We start from the raw sequence: 18,872 nt of genomic DNA on the forward strand, positions 1-18,872 counted from the left end.
TATATTGAAAGTAGGTGTGCTAAGGGTTTATTAGTGTATAGCAGGCTTCAGAGAAGTGAAGTGCAATATTTTAATGGAAGTATTGAGGTAGAATTGAACGCTCGGAGACCCATCAGAAGCATATGAGGCAATCAACAAATATAAGAGTTAGGATAAAAAATCACTATTTAATATATCTGTTTACAAGAAATAGTAAAAAAACTATATGTAGGAAAGATAATACTTTGGTAAATGATAGAAGATTGGGTTGAACGTGTATTTGCGAACAGTTTCGTTTTACAGACAACATAGCTCTTTTTTTTTTTTTTGCAAGGTCTGAACCGATAACGAACATGACATTATGCAGGTACTCTAAATAAATAAATAAATAAATAAAAGAACGGAATATGGATCAACGATAAACGTGGAAAGGACATAAGCAATGGCAATTGCAACAAATTAGTCTGCAGATGACCAGTTTCTTATATAGGATTGGGAATTAGATTTCTGGGCAGTCGGCACCTAAGGCCATTTAACTCGTTACGTATATGAGGGATGACGTCCCTTAGCGAGCACACTATACGATGGAAGAAAAGGAAGAAAGGACTGGGAAAGGAAGGAAGCAGCCTGGGACCATTATGTTAGGCATTTACCTATTGTGAATGAAAGAAACCCAGGAAAAACCTCACTCAAGATGGCTGGCCTGAAAAAGCTGTTACACTTTTTCGAGCGATGTATCCCCACCGGAATCGAACTCTGGACCGCTCCCACCAAAAGAGAGAGAGTTAGCGATAACGCCACACGGGGCCACTTTTCGTACATAGTTGGTATCATTAGTGAAATTAAGGAATGCAAAACAGAAACAAAAATGTATTAACAGGAATGATTAAGCCTTTAGGACAAAAGGTTTCCAGTCTTTTTACGTATATCTGGTAGCTCGTTTGTAAAATTTTGCAAACTACTTGCTTTCATTGTTGGGTTTATACAATGGTAGCCTATGTTCAGTATAACATGTGCCACATTTTCTATAAATGTAACAAATGAACTTTTGAATTTATGGTTCCTTTTACTTTTACGAAACTGACGATAAGCGAATGCGTCTTAGACAAGAAAAAGAAAGAAGAACAGTATATGTGTATCTAGTTAGGTTATATGGTTTCATTTTGCTACTTCTTGCTCTGTAGTTTTGCTTAGCAATTCGAAGTGGCACGAAAACTTGCAAGACTAGGTCAGAAGTAAGAAACAGGAGATAATATTAGAATGTACTTCGGCTGCCCTCACCTATCTTACTCGTCGGAATCGCCTTTCTATAACTTTTCCTTTTTCCCGTAGATTAAGCTCAAGCTGGATGGCCACTTTAATAAAGTAAAGTAGGTGCATCTTAAATTGCACAGGATGCTTAACATGAGTAAAGGTTTTACGAAACTTTCCAACTTGGCAAAGGCACTCATAACTGTATCGTTGTTATATATATATATATAAAAAAAAAAAAAAAAAAAGTGAAGATTGAGGTCAAACTTAACTCAAGTATCTTAAGCTTGTAGACATTGTCATCTTAACTTTTCAATAACTTCAAGTAAATGTTCTACTTTCAATAATAAAATAGTTTTAAAATGTGTCAGGAAGTATGCCACTAATAGTACGTGTGGGTTATGTAGGTTATCCCTGGTCTGGTACGTATCATACGTGACTTGGTGCATGTTATATCGAAGTTGATTTCAGTTGATGGTGATCGAAATATTCATATCTCACTCGTTCTCTTTCTTTAACCTATACGGTTCACATTTTTTTTTAAAACGATCTTCCGTGCCCCTCTAAACTACGCTTTCCTAGTACGGAAATCACTACTTAATGAGGAAAGAGAAAATTTACTCAAGTACTATATTTAACTCTTCAGGAAAAATGGAACACTTATGGAACACATCTGATAGCTTTTTAAAAGTGAATGTGGATTAGAATTAGGATTTTTAGATTTCTGGGCTTTCGGCATCTATGGCCATGTTTGCCCCTCACGTATGAGGGATAACGTCCGTCGGTGATCACACTATCGGAGGAATGAGAAGGAAGGAAGCGGCTGGGGCTGTATATTTGGTGTCATCCCGGCATTTGCCTGGTGTGAATGAGGAAAACATCACTCAGGATGGCTAGTCTCAACAAGTTAGAATAGAGAACAAGAATTTTAGAAATGATCCAAAAATTGCATCAAAAGATTGCGATCTTGGCCAATAATTAGTTTTTGTATCAGGGGTCACAAAAATTTGGAACGGCTCCTAAATTTTGTTTTCGTACTTTTTACGGAATAAGCACCCCATACTGAGTTAAGTGATTGTTTGGTTTTGGCTACACTATATGTATTTCTCCAGATATAACGCGTACAAGAAACTGTTTGACTGAATGAAATATATTGAATTTTTTGGATCAGGAGCCACAACATTTTTAAACGTCCCATAAATCCAATTTTCATTTTTTTTTTTTTTTTTACGGAATAAGCACCCCATACTGAGTTAAGTGATAGTTTTGGTTTGGCTACACTATATGTAGTTCTCAAAATATGAGGCGTACAAGAAAACGTTTGATTTTATGAAATATATTGAATTTTGTGGATCAGGGACTATAAAATATTTGAATTGTCCCTAAATCGAGTTTTCGCATTTTTTTTCACGGAATGACCACATCATACTGAGTAAATTGTTAGTTTTGGTTTGGGTACACTATATGTAGTTCTCGAGATATAAGACCTACAAGAAAATTTTTGCCTGAAATATATTGGATCTTTTAATCCAAAAATAATTCGGTGAGAAAGGAAAGTAGTGATGAATATTGAAAAATAGAAGGAAAAGTCATCAATATAGAAGAACATATAAAACTGGAAGATAAGCTAATGAGGGAGCTTGTAAAATGTAGACTAGCTATTTGTAACAACTTACCAGACTGATTTTGACCAGAAGGAAAATTTAGAAGGAGAAAGTAATTGCTACTAATGGGAAATATAAAAGAAGAGTACAGTTATGTCAAAATGCAGACATTAACGGGAAACTGTTTCTATACGGCCAACAAGAATCCTCAATTTTATTTATTGTATGAAATAGATCAGAATTAACATTTGTTTGACATTCAACAAATGTCCTTCTTACCCCATTTTCTTCCCTTTTAGGTTAAATAGCCAAAACGATTAAACACGTGACTATATATTTTCGTTGAGAACTCCAAATACCAAATTTCATGTTCCTAATCTTAAGAGATTCCAAATTATAGGCTCTTATCATAATAATTATATATGCGCATCAATTTTCTTCTCACAACATTTTCTTTCGTTCTAGGTTAATTTTGAAAAAAAAATGAAAAACGTGTCTTATTATTTTAAATTAGAAGTCTAAATTTCAAATTCATTTCTCTAACCTTAAGAGATTGCGAGATATAGACATATTACTATAATAGGCCTAATTGTAAATTATTCTTTCCTATTTGGTTCTCTTCAAGGACAAATAAAAAGAACATAGAAACACAAATCTTATTATTTTAAATGAGAAGACCATATATCTAATTCATCCTCAGGAATTCGGAGATAAATAATTGCCAGCCGCATTTTCCTTCTTTGCAGTCGAATTTCCAGGAAAAACAGTTCCTTAGTAGTACCTTACATTACAAATCTTATGCCATGTCCAAATTTCAAGTACATAGCTTGAGTTGAGTAGTTTGGCTTGGATGTTGATCAGTCAGTCACTCTTTCACTTGGGACTTCTTTTTATAGAAATTAGACACTCCACGGTGACGGGACACTTCGCTGACAACACTCCAAATATTTGTGACACTCTTCGCTTCACCGTACATCTTCTCTCACTCCATGTCCAATCAATGTCCATCTTCATCTTCCATCTTTCTTCTCTACCAAAAACTATTAGTACTCCAATAGGAAATATTTGATAGATTTTACGTACATTTTTTTTTAAATTATGTAATGTTACAATATTACTAGCGTTTAACAACAACAACAACAACAACAAATGAACAAAGATGGTATATACAGGATGTTAATGAACTATACCGACAAAGTTGTACTTGCAAAAACGCATGTTGCGATGTTTTCTTTCACGCTTATTAGTGAAGAAAACGTGAAATATACCGTGACGAAATACATCGCAGTACACATTATTCCGAACACAAAGAAACATGGAGCTGCCGGTTCCGAACATTTCCGACTTCCTTCCCAAGCTTTGGGTGTCCTTTGTTGTTAGGGATTATCTCCTGCCTACTTTGAACCCCCCTTGAAATCAGGGTATATCTGAAAACTCTATTGAGGGCACATCTGAGAATTACATCCTGTGGGGAATATTCTGTACACCTATTGAAAATGAATGAAATATACACTTTTGGATTGTGTATGCGTGACTTCCTTTACGCTGATAAGGACCACCATCCCCAGCTTCTGGAATTCGAACTAGGGCTTCTGAAAATTTGGCTTTTTTGTGATTTTGGAAAGCCCTAGTTCTGAAACTATGCACTTTTCGCCATAGGTAGATATGAAATTTTTCTCTATATATTAATCAATAGATTTTATTAAGCTGAAGAGAATGATATGGGTGAATGTGCAGTTTACGAGGAAAACTAATTTCTTGTAAGTGGATGCTATATGATAACTACACTGCCTAAGATGAAACTGGTACTGGAGAGTACACTAATCAAGCTTCACAATACGATTACTAGCCAGGCGATAGTATGTCGTATAGTTGATGAGAGGTAGACCAAAATTACGATTAAATTTTAAACTTTATTTTGTTTTTGTTCAACTACGATATTGTAGACACACATCAACCATTAGACCACATCAAACTATACAAAATGGTATCTCAGGTTAAGTTCCAATGAGTAGTTTTCGAGAAAATTGAGGAAAAACGAATTTTTATGCCATTAAAAAGTATGTCGTTCGTTCATAATCTGATTTAGCTGATACATTTTATTCTGCTGGAATAGGTTATTTAGTTGTTTATGTATTACATATGAAAAAATATATAGTTAGATTGTATTTATCGTTGTTTGATTTCTCCTAATGGTAACACATAACATTAACAGTGACACACATAGACTTAATAGTGATGCACATACTCTTAAGATTGACACACTTACCCCTAACAGTGATATACATAGACCTAACAGTGACATACATACTCCTAAAAGTGACCCACTTACTCCTAACAGTGATCCACTTACTCCTTACAGTGACACACATAGATTTAACAGTGATACACTCCTAACAGGGACACACATAGACTTAACAGTGATATACATACTCCTAACAGTGACATACTTACCTTAACAGTGACACACATAGACAATAGTGATGCACATACGCTTAACAGTGACACATATAGACCTAACAGTGACGCACATACTCCTAACAGTGACACACACAGACTTAACAGTGATGCACATACTCCTAACAGTGACACACATATTACTTCTAAAATTTCTTTGATGTATAGTAATATTTATTTACCTAACTTAACCTAAGTTACATAACGCAACGATGATATAAAGAAATGCTACTTGCCCTTAGTTCATGTATTTCAAGCATTAGAGCTTACACCGCAGTATGTTTAAAATATTACATGCATGTCAGAGGTAAAAAAATAATAATTCAAAACATCACAATAAGCATGATGCCTAATTTATAATAAGGGTATTCCACTGTAGAAAATGTTATTCTCCTATTTCTATTCTCAAATACAGATATGGATGTGAGTGTTCATATGTCATGTTTCTCTTTGTCCAACCTCTCTTATAATCAGTTTTCCAATTAGTATCTTTTGCCAAGTGGTGTCACCCAGACGGAGCTTGGGTGCTTAATTCATGACTGGAGAATGTGTAATTGTAAGCGATTAAGATTAATGTCAGAGAATGGAATTTGTTAATTTATCATTTTGACTTCCGATTTTCGTGGGTGCAACAGAAACTCAAAACAGCTGTTGCGCTGCAAGATTTATATTCGTTTATGTTTCGTCGTCTCTCTTTGGCTATGGCTACACTCCAGGCTTTTTTTTCTTCTTTTAACAACAAAAATCTTCTTTCCATTCACAAACAACTCTTTTGGATAAAGTGCTCGTAATTAGAAGTTACCCTCTTTTAAAAGTTATGTTAGAAATGTAATTTTTTAGGACTTTCAAATTACATTATGAATAATTGTGGGAATTGTTCAAAAATAATTCTTTCCATTCGTCCGAATGCCCGTTTATCGAAAGGCAAAGATAGCGATAAATGATTTTTGATATGGACTTTGCGTCGAAAGAATAGATTCCATCACCCCATTTATTCTTCGATTGAAAATCTGAAATTGTGGAGATTTACCACCTTGGGTTTCAATACTGAATAAGCACAAAGTAAAAATGGTAAGAGATAGAAAGAAGTGAGTTTTTAAATATTGATTCAGCTTCCTAAGAACATATTTAATCTCCGCCGTTATTCCCCTATTGATACAAGTAAGGATTACTTCGGGTATGCATACGAAACTCTGAACTATCTCTTTAAGAGGTCCCATCACGGCAAAATTAAGATACCGCTAGTTTTACAGTAATTATGTTATATTTTCAAATAGATAAAATATAATCGAAAAGTGGAACAAGACCTCCCTAGACAATATTATTTTACATAAGATACCGTCATCACATCTCACTTGTCCGCTTTCGATTTCCAAGCCATTTAGAAAATCGGAATTTATTTTAGCGTTTCTAAATAGCTGCAAACGGAAAGCTACTAGGTGACTCGTGATAACGGTACCTCATGTGAAATAATATTATCTAGGTCGCTCTTGTTCTACATTTCGATTATCTTCTATCTGTTTGAAGATATCACATAATTACTGTAAAATTAGCGGTATTTTAATTTCGCAGTGATTAGGCCTCTTAATTGAGAGAGAGACAAACTTAATATCACCTTCAAGGTTTTAAAAAATAAAATCGGAAAGAGGCTCTAAAATATAGCTATTTGTTTGGAATTTAACTTTCTATTAACATATATTAATACTATTTATAGTGGAATCTAACTGGAATCGAGCACAAATTTCCTACCCTAAAGACAGAATACTTATTATTTAGTCATGAGCAGAGTACCCTATTCTTCCCAATCTCCTAAATTTACTATTTCCCTTTTCGAAATCCCCTTGGCCGCAATCTTCCAAATTTACTATTTCCCTTTTCGAAATTTACCATTCTTCCCCAAAATTTACAATTCTGCCGTAAAATTTACCATTTCGTTCCAAATTTACTATTTTCCAGTTTGATTGTATCATTTTCAATGAAAAATTTTCTAAGCCAAATAATCTCGCCAAGTAAACTTGCGCCCTAAAACCTGCAAGAGTCATAAGGCAGCCTTGAGCATTAATATCATCTAAGCAAAGCACGATTCTTGAAATCCCTTCGTTACTCAAATACGTTCACGGGAAAAGAACATTTGAAAACTTCGAAACTTATTTGTTTATAATGCAGATATTAGTATGTGGGTAGTATATATTTTGTGGAAAACAACACAATGTCAGGAAGCAGTATAGGCCCATGTGATATCAAAGACACCACTCGAGATTTAAAAAAAAAGAAAAGAAAAGAAACCGAAAACATACCGTAGTGATGAACAGAAGCAAAAGACGGGAAGTCTTTTGTAATCTTGTTGTACGAGAAGCAAAACAAAAGAAATTTCTCACGTGAATTTCTAAGAAATTCATATTGAACATGAAATTGTTTTCAACAGAAACAATCTAGGACTAAGCTTAGAAAACGTGCTCAGAAGACTAGTGTTCCTGTTGCGTCTTCAGTGAATATTCAAACTGGTGAATAAAAGACATTTATTTTATATTTATATTCTTAACAAGATATCTGATATCTTAACAGTCAAACTTCATACTATTTTACGTTTTTTTTTTTGCTCGAGTCATTTCCGGCAAACTTACTTGAGTCATTGCCTAAAACGTGACTAATATTGCTATAAAGTTTTAGTCAACTACAATGTCAAAGCTGCAGCTACAGAATCTTAGAAATTTGTTAAATACATAGAATCCAAAACTTGCTAGAATCAAATATGATCACATCAGGAGAATCATTTGGTTCTCTAGAGGGGGAAATAAGAGCGCCATTGAAGTTTGGCAAACATTGTTGCCAAACTTCAACAAACGTATCCTGAAAGTCCTGTTCTTTGAGGGTGTTTAGCACTAGCAGCGATGCTTATTGAATCCTCTCAAGTGTGTCGAACCGACGGCCTTTCAACTTGCTTTTCAGCTCTCGTCGCAGGTGATAACCCCTGACAAGAAGATTGGATCAACAGATGCGGTCTGACGAAGTTCCGTGCAAACTGCCACACGCTGTGCCTTCCGATCAGCAGTCAAGATCCTTGGCACAAATTTTGATTCGACACGATGCATGTCCAATTCAACAGTCAAGATTCGTTGGCATGTCCCATAACCAATTCCCACTTCATCAGCAAGGTCGTGAATGGTTCAACGTCGATACTCACGAACCAATTGTTGAAGTTTGGCAACAATGTCTGGCGTTGTGCGGCTAACGGGCCTTCCAGTATGGGCATCGTCTTCGATGTCTGTACGGCCGGCCCTGAATCGAGCATACCACTCAAACACACGCGTACGGCTCATGATGTGTTCCCCAAACACTTGTTGAATCATTGCAAAGCTCTCCGTAGCACTTTTCCCGAGATTCGCACAGAATTTGATACACACGCACTGTTCTATTCTCTGATCCATCGTAAAATTGCCATATACACACAGAGTATCATGAAAAGCACTGTGATAACTCAACACATCAACCCAGCTGCATGAAACTGTGCTGACTCACTCATCAGACATGCTAGTCTTGCCACCTATCGGTTCAAAGCTCTACTACTACTACTTTCCAGATGGCAGCACCAGTCCCGAAAATTCTGGATAGCATATATATATATATATATATATATATATATATATATATATATATATATATATATATATATATATATATATATATGTATATGTATATATATCAATAGTTCAGGGTCCGGTAGAAGAAACTGATGATTTTCAAATTGAAGTTGTGACTAGAATGACTATTTCTTTCAAATTTTCAAATTGAATTATAACTCAGTAGAATATTTTGTTTACAACATTCAGGTATGAAACAAATTCTTCTTATTTTTGGAAAATTACATCTTTCAAATTATTTTCCCAGTAAAAATATTCCAAATGCCATTGTAACATATAGTGTGATTTCTCTTATCCTCGGCACTCAATTGTTGCACCACAAGTCTGTATAGGGTAAGGTTAGATTTAGATCGAAGTTGCATCACCCAAGCGTGACATTATGTCACGTGGTATCATCAAGGGGGCAAAGATAGAATTAAACGAGCTCTGCGGAGTTCTAAACTCCTTCGCTCGCTAACGCTTGCTCAGTTATGTTCGTAACCTACGTAAACCAATTTTTAAAAATCAATACAGTTGTGTGTGCAAAGTGAAATAACTATCACTGGAAATTACGTTAAGATAGAATGGTGCAACTGTGATGTAAATTTAACTACACCCGTTTGTTATGGGATGAAATTAAGGTCCATATGAAATATTCTGTGTGTGGATTGGTCAGGAGTTCCTTAGGTACTAGCATGCTTTACTACAGATCATCATGGATTTTGCAGAACAGAGCGACACACATGTTCAATATTCTCTAGAGTCCGAACGATACACTGATTTCCCTAAGGTATCTTCTTTGCGATTCAAGCTATTTCCTGGATTTTCTAACTCAAAAATACTATGGTATTGCGGCTTGGAACACTGTGATTGTGATGAATGTTGAATTGCCGGCAAAATCCAAGCTAAGTAAAAATAATTGACAATTGCTTTTTTCAAACATCTCCAAGATGAATGTTTGATGTTCTGCTGACCAACGCACTAACACTCCTTGGCGACTAAAATGTCAGAAAGAGTTTGCTCAACGGTCAACGTCAACAATCCTACCTACGCAGAATTGGCCTGAGGAAAAGAAAGAAAAGGAAGAACAAAGTTTTCAGTTACGCTAGTCGTGAATATGGCTCTCAGACATGAGAAAACAACTAATAAATGCACAAATGTAATTTTCAAAGGATAAGTGCGGTATATTTCGTAACTAATTATTATGAGCAAAACGCTTTGAGTTGCAGATCAATTATGAAATAAAAGGCCATGTGTAAAATAATCAGTCTTGTTACAGTCTCAATTTGAAACACCACCAGGTTTTTCTGCCGGACCCTGTATAATAATATACTAACGAAAAACGTGAAACTACTTGTAGTGAAAGTCTCCCCCGAAGCAAAATCTGAAATGACGGTACTGAATCGCATTTCCTCAGGTTGTTGAAGCCTAACTCTTTTGTATAGTATAGGCTACATCTAATCATATTTCAGTAACATTATGATTCTCAAAGATTGCAACGTTTATCATACGTAACTGACAGTGTGTGCGTACTATACGGGAATTGATATTGTGATACACGGGTAAACCTTCCGCTAAAGATTAATGCAAGTTTTGTTTATTACCTTCTAGGATATAGTGTATAAAGTACACATTAGCTTGGCTCATTTTCACAAGAACTTGCTTTTCTAGTTTTGAGACAATGTAATGTTTATATATTGACATATTTTGTAATATAATTATGAACACACAAGATTTTCATTTAACGCTCACCACAAACATTTTAGAAACGAGACAAAATATGGCAAACTTACATATATAGGAATGCAGCCACATCAGGTACTACTCAAAAATGAAATGGTAAATATCATTGACCAAATTAATCCCTGTGCAAGTAAGATTAACATATTGTGTTTTGTTTCGAAAATATTCGATGCTTGACAAATATTACAGATTTATAGAAATTGATCAAATTTTAACTTCCTGTCCGGCTCTTCCCTATATATCCAAGTCTAAGTGACTCAGGTGAACATCTAAGGAATTAACTATTATACGATAACATTTATGAATTAAATTAAATCAGAAAGTTTTAAAAAATGTAATTTGACTTGTGACAACTGACAAGCACCCACCCACACACTCACATATATACACAGACGTTTTGATTATTATTTTAAATGTTAACATGTGAGGTTTAAATATTTACTAATTTTTTAAAAAAATATCTTTTGTAGATGTGTTGCATTGTGGTGTTTCTACTGGTCACTACTCTACAATGGTAGAGACTACAGATAAATCATCAAGAAATCTTTTAGTCGATGAACGTAAATTGCTGAATGGTCTTGAGACAGATGGCTTTGCTACACGACAGGCTCTCAGCGGAAGTGATTTATTTTCCGATAGAAATATCCCATCTTGGTATACAATGAATAAACCTAATAAAAGTTCCTTGGAGGAAGGGATGGCACTGGATATTCTTAATTTCTGGCACTGGAAATTTCTTGAGAAGAAAATTCTATCTCGAAGGAGACTAGCGGTACATAAATCGTACCCATCAATAGCTAATAGAGAAACCACAGGAGAAGCAGAAAACCTGAAAGCTAGTGGCGATTGTTCAAATATAAATTCTGAGAAACCAACGAAAGTATACAGAGAGAAACTAAGTGCGGAATTTAACAAACGGGACATACTTAACAATAACGACAGTGAAAATAGTAACAGTGACGAAGAAAATTTTATAAAAGATGTGAAATCTGTTTTCAAAAATCGAAGAAAAACAAAATCAGAGAAACTTATATTAGAGGAAAAGCAACAATTAAACCAAAATGTTCCTCAACTGGGGGCAGTCACTCTTAAGTGGGATGAAGAAGAAGTGCCCTCACTGAATGACTTGTCGAGCTTTGAGGAGTCTGAAGTAGATAGCGGGAACGATTCATCGCTAGATGGTTACACCACAGATGAAGAAAGTATTCATGAAGAAGATATAAATGATGGAGATGTTGAAGATGAAGGAGAGGATGATGAAGATGGTGAAGACACCATTACTGTTATGAAGAACATTGAGCAGAAGATGCAACTTGTGAGTTGTAATAATACTTTCAAATGTTTGCAGTGTGACCCTTGTCAAGAAACACTCAGTATTGACCAAAAGTACACAGAAATAAATAACATTAAATCATTGGAAGCTACGAGTAATGTAATGACATCTGCAAATTATGTAGATAGTGTGCAAAATCTTTCAGAGGTCTCGTTACAACAAATTAATAACGAAAACAATGGATCTACTCTAGACAATAATAAGGAAAGAAGCTGTAACGATAAGGAAAATTCATATGAAACTGATGACAAGAACAGTACAAATGTTTTTAACGAAAAGTTTCAAGAAAATTTTAGTAATGAGGAAATGAATACAAATGGTGAAATTTTCCTAGCAGAGATTTTGGAAAGAAAAAGCATAGGAAAGCAATTTATAGATGTACAAAATCAGTCATTTAAAGAAAAACCAGAGGTTGTTGAAGATTATGCTGAGAAATTTTACACTAATTCCAATTCACATGATACAGGAGATCATTCGAAAGCAGACGTAGTAAGTGCTTTAAATGTAAATTGTAATAATGTTTCGTGCGGAAGAAGGAATGGAGTAGAAAACAGGCCAAAGGAGTTGAAGGAAGCCACTGCTGAGGATAGTCCATCTAAAGTAATGTCTGAGGGTAATAAAGTGAGAGATGCAACGAGAGAAGAATGTGAAATCATGGATGAAGGAAATATAAGTATTTACAAAGAAACTATAAACAATGTTACAACAACACATGGGGAAACAATCGGAAAAGTACAAAATATAAATGCAACAGTTTGTAGTGGTTCATCTACCGACAATCTAATCCAAATTAGCTGTGAGGAGAATACAACTGCAGTTGCTTTTGAAACTGGAAGTCAAAGCAAATTCAAGGAAGCTGACAGCAAGATTATACAGCAACTTGATAATAGAGCTCCAGTTAAGAAAATTCCAACATATATTCGCACAAGAGGTCCTAAAGGAAGGTATTTATTTGCTAGAAGACCATGCTCTGATGTTGAAAGTATTAGCAGTTCTGATGGACAGGGAAATGGAGTCAATAAGAGTAAAAGTTTTAGCAGTAGTTCAAAGGTATACTTAAAGTTCATGAATATGCAAGATAATCAAACTAAAGAGAATTGTGCAAAATATGAATTCGATGACAGCAAATCTGTTGTTGAACATGTCAAGGGAAATACCAATGCGGTACAAACAGAAATAAAAGATAATACGGATAGTAATGATTACAAAGAAAAATCACACGGTTATAAAGAAACGGAAAACTCTATTCTTACTGAAGATACAATGCCAACTTGCACATCTAATGTGAAAACACAATGTACAGATTATTGGGGTAATTGCACATTACCAACAAATTCTTCTGACAAAATAGAAGGTACTTGTTCAGCAGTGGATCATGCTAACAATATGGAAATGTTAAAGCCCAATAGCAACACAGTAAAGAAAACAGTTTATAATACATGCAACGTAAATGTTAGGAATGTAATTAAAAAAGGAAATGTAGAGAAATCTTGTTATAAAGTTAGGTCAAAAATTATTAACCCAATTGAAGCTACTTATCAGAATAATAATATTAACATGGATTTTATTATGGAATCACCTGACAATACTACATGTTATAATAAGCCTGAAGATGAAAACGATAAAAGTTTTACGATATCTCCTAACAAAATAGTAGCAAAATCTTCAGTTAGTAATACAAGCAATATGATCATTCATTCAAAAGCATTTCCAAGTAATACGTGTGAGGTAACTCGTAAACAATTAATGCTAAATAGCTATTACGGTAATGAAGTCCATACTCATGGTGTAAATAAACAATTAGTGCCAAGTGCTCCTGGTAACAATTGTGGTTTTAAAAAACATACTCATTGTACGACTGGACAACTAATACAAAGTGCTTCTGACAACAATTATGACAGTACAACTCAATCTCCCAGTACAGAAGAAAAAACAATGCCAAGTGCTTCTTGTAATAATTGTGGTGATAAAATGCGCTCTCATGATACCAAACAACAAGTTCTGCAGAAAAACATCGGCTGTTCATCACTTAGAACACGCGAGGCTATACCAAAAACACCAATCTGTCTTGACAGCAACAATTACACAGACCAACAAGTAGAAAACAATACCGAGAATAGTATCCAAAAAAGAGAAGATGAAAATTATGTAAGCAGTGTTAATACTTCAAATGAGAAGGAAACATATTGTAAACATTATTGTAGTGCTAAAGACGATAGAGAGAATAAACATTTTGAAAAGCATAACAATAATTGTGATAAAAATAGCCCTCAAAAGGAATTAACTAATTATCTTCCAATGGTAAAAATTGAAGAAACCGAATCCTTTGAGAAAGATAAAAGCTCAAAGAGTCAGGTCGATTATAAAAGATTTATGACATTGTTTATTGGAGACAGGAGTTTAAGTAAAATAGTTTTTGATTTCTTTCAGGAAAATTGTAAATGTGTAAATAGAATGATTGAATTTCTTGAAGAAAATTCTTTGAAATTAATAAAAGTCAATAGACCATTAGACCGGATTGAATTGGAAGTTAACATAAGCAAGACAAGTTTGAGTGCAAAACAAGATAATATGTTTAATGGGGAATCATTTTATCAGAACAGCAATGGTACAAATGATGGAATTTCAAACAAAGACAAGGATAATGTACATTCCGCTATGTCCAAATCATTGGACACAGAACGACTCGGTACCACTGAAAACTCAAAGGTATCTGACCAAAAATGCCTAAATAAAAGTGAAAATTATGTGGGAGACAGAACAAACGTTGAAAATGAAGTAGTGATGGGGATGGAACAGGAAATGTCAGCAAAACGATCTAAAGAAACTGAACAAGGAAATAATGTAATAGAAGTGAAAGCAAAAGAACAGTGTCAGTTCACAAGCCTGCATTCAGCTGAAAATCTACAACAAAACTGGAGTACATCTCATAAGACTAATACAAACAATACGAACTCTCCTTCAGAATGCCTAAACAATACCAGGAAAGACACTACATCATCTAGAGTTTGTAGTCACCGTAATGTAAACGAGACGATGGTAACAGAAGATAACACATCTCACAACCAGTGTTGCTCAAATAAAGAACTTAAAATTGACAATGATTCAAGAAAAGAATCATTGCCCTTTCCATTTTTTGGACAAAAGCTTATGCAACTCCTCAAGGCAGGTCCTCCTAAAGGTGTAGAAATGCCGCCAGTATTTTTCCCTCCTAAAAGAAAGAATGTGATTGAAAAAAGAGAGGAAAACCGTGTTTCCTTCGCCACAAAAAATACGAAAAATATTAATTCTTGCAAAGTTGAACGAAGTTCAAGTGCCAATGGCGATCATCTTTGCTACCGCAAAGTAGAAGATAAAATCACTCCACGGAAACCAAGTTGGATGTCCAGTGAGGAAACAAAGCATATTGATAATTTGTTTAATAAATATACTAAAACAAAAGAGGAAGAACTCCAAAGAGGTTCTCACACAACTGTAAACGGACATAATGCTTCTAATGAAGATAAGAATGCGATCCGTAAAACTGCTCCGTGCAATTCTTGTGGTTCATTGTTCACAGATAAATGCATTTACAAAACAATTGTGCACACCCGAGAAAGTGACAGTAGCCTAGCGCGAAGTATTTTGGAGAAGAACGAAACTGCTGCTAAGAAAACTGCCACCATGCTTAATACAGATGGGTACACTAATAGTGTCCAACCATCAACAAATCATTCAGTTAATGGTTCTGCATTTGATTTATTGGCTAAACCGGGTATAACGAAAAACGAAAACTGTCTTGGAAAACCATCTTTGCCACCGGAATATTTGGAACACTTGAGGAAAAGCCGTCTCCGTGCAATGAAACGATTTTCTGAGAAGCCAGCAGTACAGAAAGATTTTTGTTTTACTGATAGTTGTTGTACCATAAAAGTAATTAACAAACCGATTAAAGAAAACGCAGGAAGACAGTGGACCAGAGTGGGAGAAGGAAAAGTTTTGAATCGTTTATGACACTGTACAATTTTCTTAACGTAAATATCATGTATTTTATAATCGTTATATATTTTTAGCACACATGTTCGCGTATTGCTATGAGGAATTCATTAATTCTATTGTGTAGTTTACATTTTGTTTTCTGTAAAAGTCTTTTAATATAGTTTGATAAATAAAGTTTTTTGTACCTAGGTAAATTGTAATACATTTGAAGCACCAATTTGTTTACATATCCAGTGATGTACACAAAATATTACCAAGAGGAAAGTTCAAGCTCCCAAATTCATATCATTTCAGGACTTTCTAAAATATATCTTAATATAGTAAATGTATATTTTTCCATAATATTTTGTTAAAAGACAGAGTGGTTTAAAATATGGAATACCTTTGCGTACACCACTGTTCATATCTACAGCTATCCTTCGCTAATGGGATTCAAAATGTTATCTAAGAGTTGTTACTGGCACACTTTTTCTACAAGACAGGCTTGAGTGGCTTAGTTTACGAATCATGAGAAAGAGGGTGCTGTTTCATCAGCGACATCTCATCAAGCCGTACTTATATTGCAAAGATGTTTTTTGACCATTCTTAACCTACAATAGTCATTTCCAATTGAATGCAGTAGTAAGGACACCAGTTGGGCAAACTTTTGTGTGATTGGCTGAGGGACGTCACATGACCTGATAACGTGGTATGAAGTCATAGGAGGCAATGCACTCTTGATTTTGTCAGAAGTACCTTGACTAACCTCTAAATTTGGAAAGGAGACTGAGAACCATTCCCTTAAATTTTGAGAATTGTCAAATTTAAAAGATATGGCATGGTAATATGGGACCGGGTATATACCTATTTAAGTTTCGATGGTCCATCTTGTTCCCCTTCATGGGTAAAAATTGCCATAAATACAGGTTTTAAAACTATTTTATCCTCTTTGATAAGGTTTAATTACATTATATGGTTGTATGGGAGTGTATAGGGGTCAATTCTCTTTAATAGAACATGGGGACATTGACACATCCTTCTTAAATTATGGGAGGGGTACATAAAACCACTCCTTAAGTTTCGGAATTGTTGAAAAACAGTAATTGATAAATATTCTCTAGGACCCTAATATATACTACTGTAAGTTTGGTTGGTCAATCTGATTCCCTTTCATGGGTATAAATTGCCAAAAATTCAAAATTAAGAGGTTTTTGAGCGAATTTTTCCTCTGTGATGTAGGCTTATCACGTTATACGGCTATATAGTTGAGTATAGGAGTCCATTCTTTTTTTAAATAAGGCATGAGTATATTGATATATTCCTTTTATTTTTAGAAGGGTAGATTGGTCCACCCTTTAAATTTGAGAATTATTAAAAAAATAAAATTTGATAAATGCTCTCTAGGACCCACTGCAAAATTGTCAAGTATTAGTATTGCCATTTGTTCGGTTACTAATCTAATTTATCTTCTTTAATGAGTTTTTAACAGGTTATGTGGTTACACCGTTGAGTACAGGTGTATATTCGCTTTCATAAAACATGGGTACTTTCATGATTTTTTCTCAAGATTAACGACTGTTAAACCCCTTAAATTTGCGAATTGTCAACAAAACGAAATTTGGTAAATGTTACCCAAATATACATTTCTGTAAATTTGATTAGCCGTGCTACTATGGGTAAAAATTGCCAAAAACATAAAGAAAACGATACATCGTACCACGTGTAGGTTATTGACCTAATATAAATTATGTCTTCTTTGATGAGGCTTAATCACGTTATGTTGTTATATGCTTGAATACAAGGGTCTATTCTCTTCTCTTCTATTCTCTTCTGAATACAAGGCTCCATTCTCAAAATTAGGGAGGATACGTAGAACCATCCATTAAATTCCGAAATTGTTAAAAAATGAAACTTGGTAAATATTCTCTGGGATATTTATATATAATTTTGTAAATTCGGGTAGTCCTGGGTAAAAAATTTTCAAATAGTAGTATTGCCACGTGGTTTTTGATGATGTTTTACTATAACACATAATTATATTATGCTTGAGTACAAGGTCTATTCTCTTTCACAGGGCATAGATATATTGATGTATTCATCGTAACTTTTGGGAGGGTACATAAGCCCACTTTTAAAATTAGGAATTGTGAAAAAACAAAATTTTCGTTAATGTTCTTTAAGACTCGAATATATTTTTCTGTAAATTTGGATGGTCCAGCTAATCTCCTTTTGCGGATAAAAAAAATTGTTAAAAAATTCAAAATTTGGAGGTTTTTGATTTATTATATCACGTTTGATTAGACTTTAATGTTCTATGTGCTTATATAGGTGGATACAGGGATCAATTCTCTTTCATAAGACAAAGGTATATACAATAATGCTACTTTTCAATATTCAGGAAGAATAAATTGGATCATCCCTTAAATTTAGGAATTTTCATAAATCAAAGTTTGGTAAACGTTTTCTAGGTCTCAAATTTATAACCTTGTAAATTTGGGTAGTCATTCTTATCCAGTTCTATGGGTAAAAAATTGCCTAGTATTCATATTATCATATGGGTGGCTATTGACTTAATTTATCTTTTTAGATGAGATTTTACTACAACAATTGGTTGTATGGTTGAGTACAGGTTCAATCCTCTTTTTCATAAGACATAGTTACGCTGATGTATTTCTCTTAAATTTTGGGAAATGTACCGTACATTCGCTCACCGCTTAAATTTGGGAATTGTAAAAAAACAAAATTTGGTAAATATTCTCTAGGATTATATATATATATATATATATATATATATATATATATATATATATATATATATATATATATATATATATATATATGTGTGTGTGTGTGTGTGTGTGTGCGTGTGTGGCCGGATCCACGATTGTCTGAGGGAGATGCACCAATAACTATCAAAATAACCAATCA

The 18,872-nt window shown here is 34.3% G+C and overlaps 1 protein-coding gene across 1 annotated transcript in view; it reads left to right on the top strand.

The window, feature by feature from the left end:
• LOC145693221 (uncharacterized) overlaps window positions 1–16,153 on the top strand; it is an 85,039-nt gene extending 68,886 nt beyond the window's left edge. Inside the window, exon 3 of the mRNA XM_081769012.1 lies at window positions 11,125–16,153. Within this exon, the coding sequence (XP_081625138.1) occupies window positions 11,125–15,980 (4,856 nt within the window). The 3' untranslated portion in view covers window positions 15,981–16,153. The remainder of the gene's footprint in view (window positions 1–11,124) is intronic.
• Window positions 16,154–18,872: the final 2,719 nt, after the last annotated feature.

Source organism: Thermobia domestica, chromosome 8, assembly GCF_964235325.1.
Source record: "Thermobia domestica chromosome 8, izTheDome1.hap1.1, whole genome shotgun sequence".
Classification (NCBI taxonomy): domain Eukaryota; kingdom Metazoa; phylum Arthropoda; class Insecta; order Zygentoma; family Lepismatidae; genus Thermobia; species Thermobia domestica.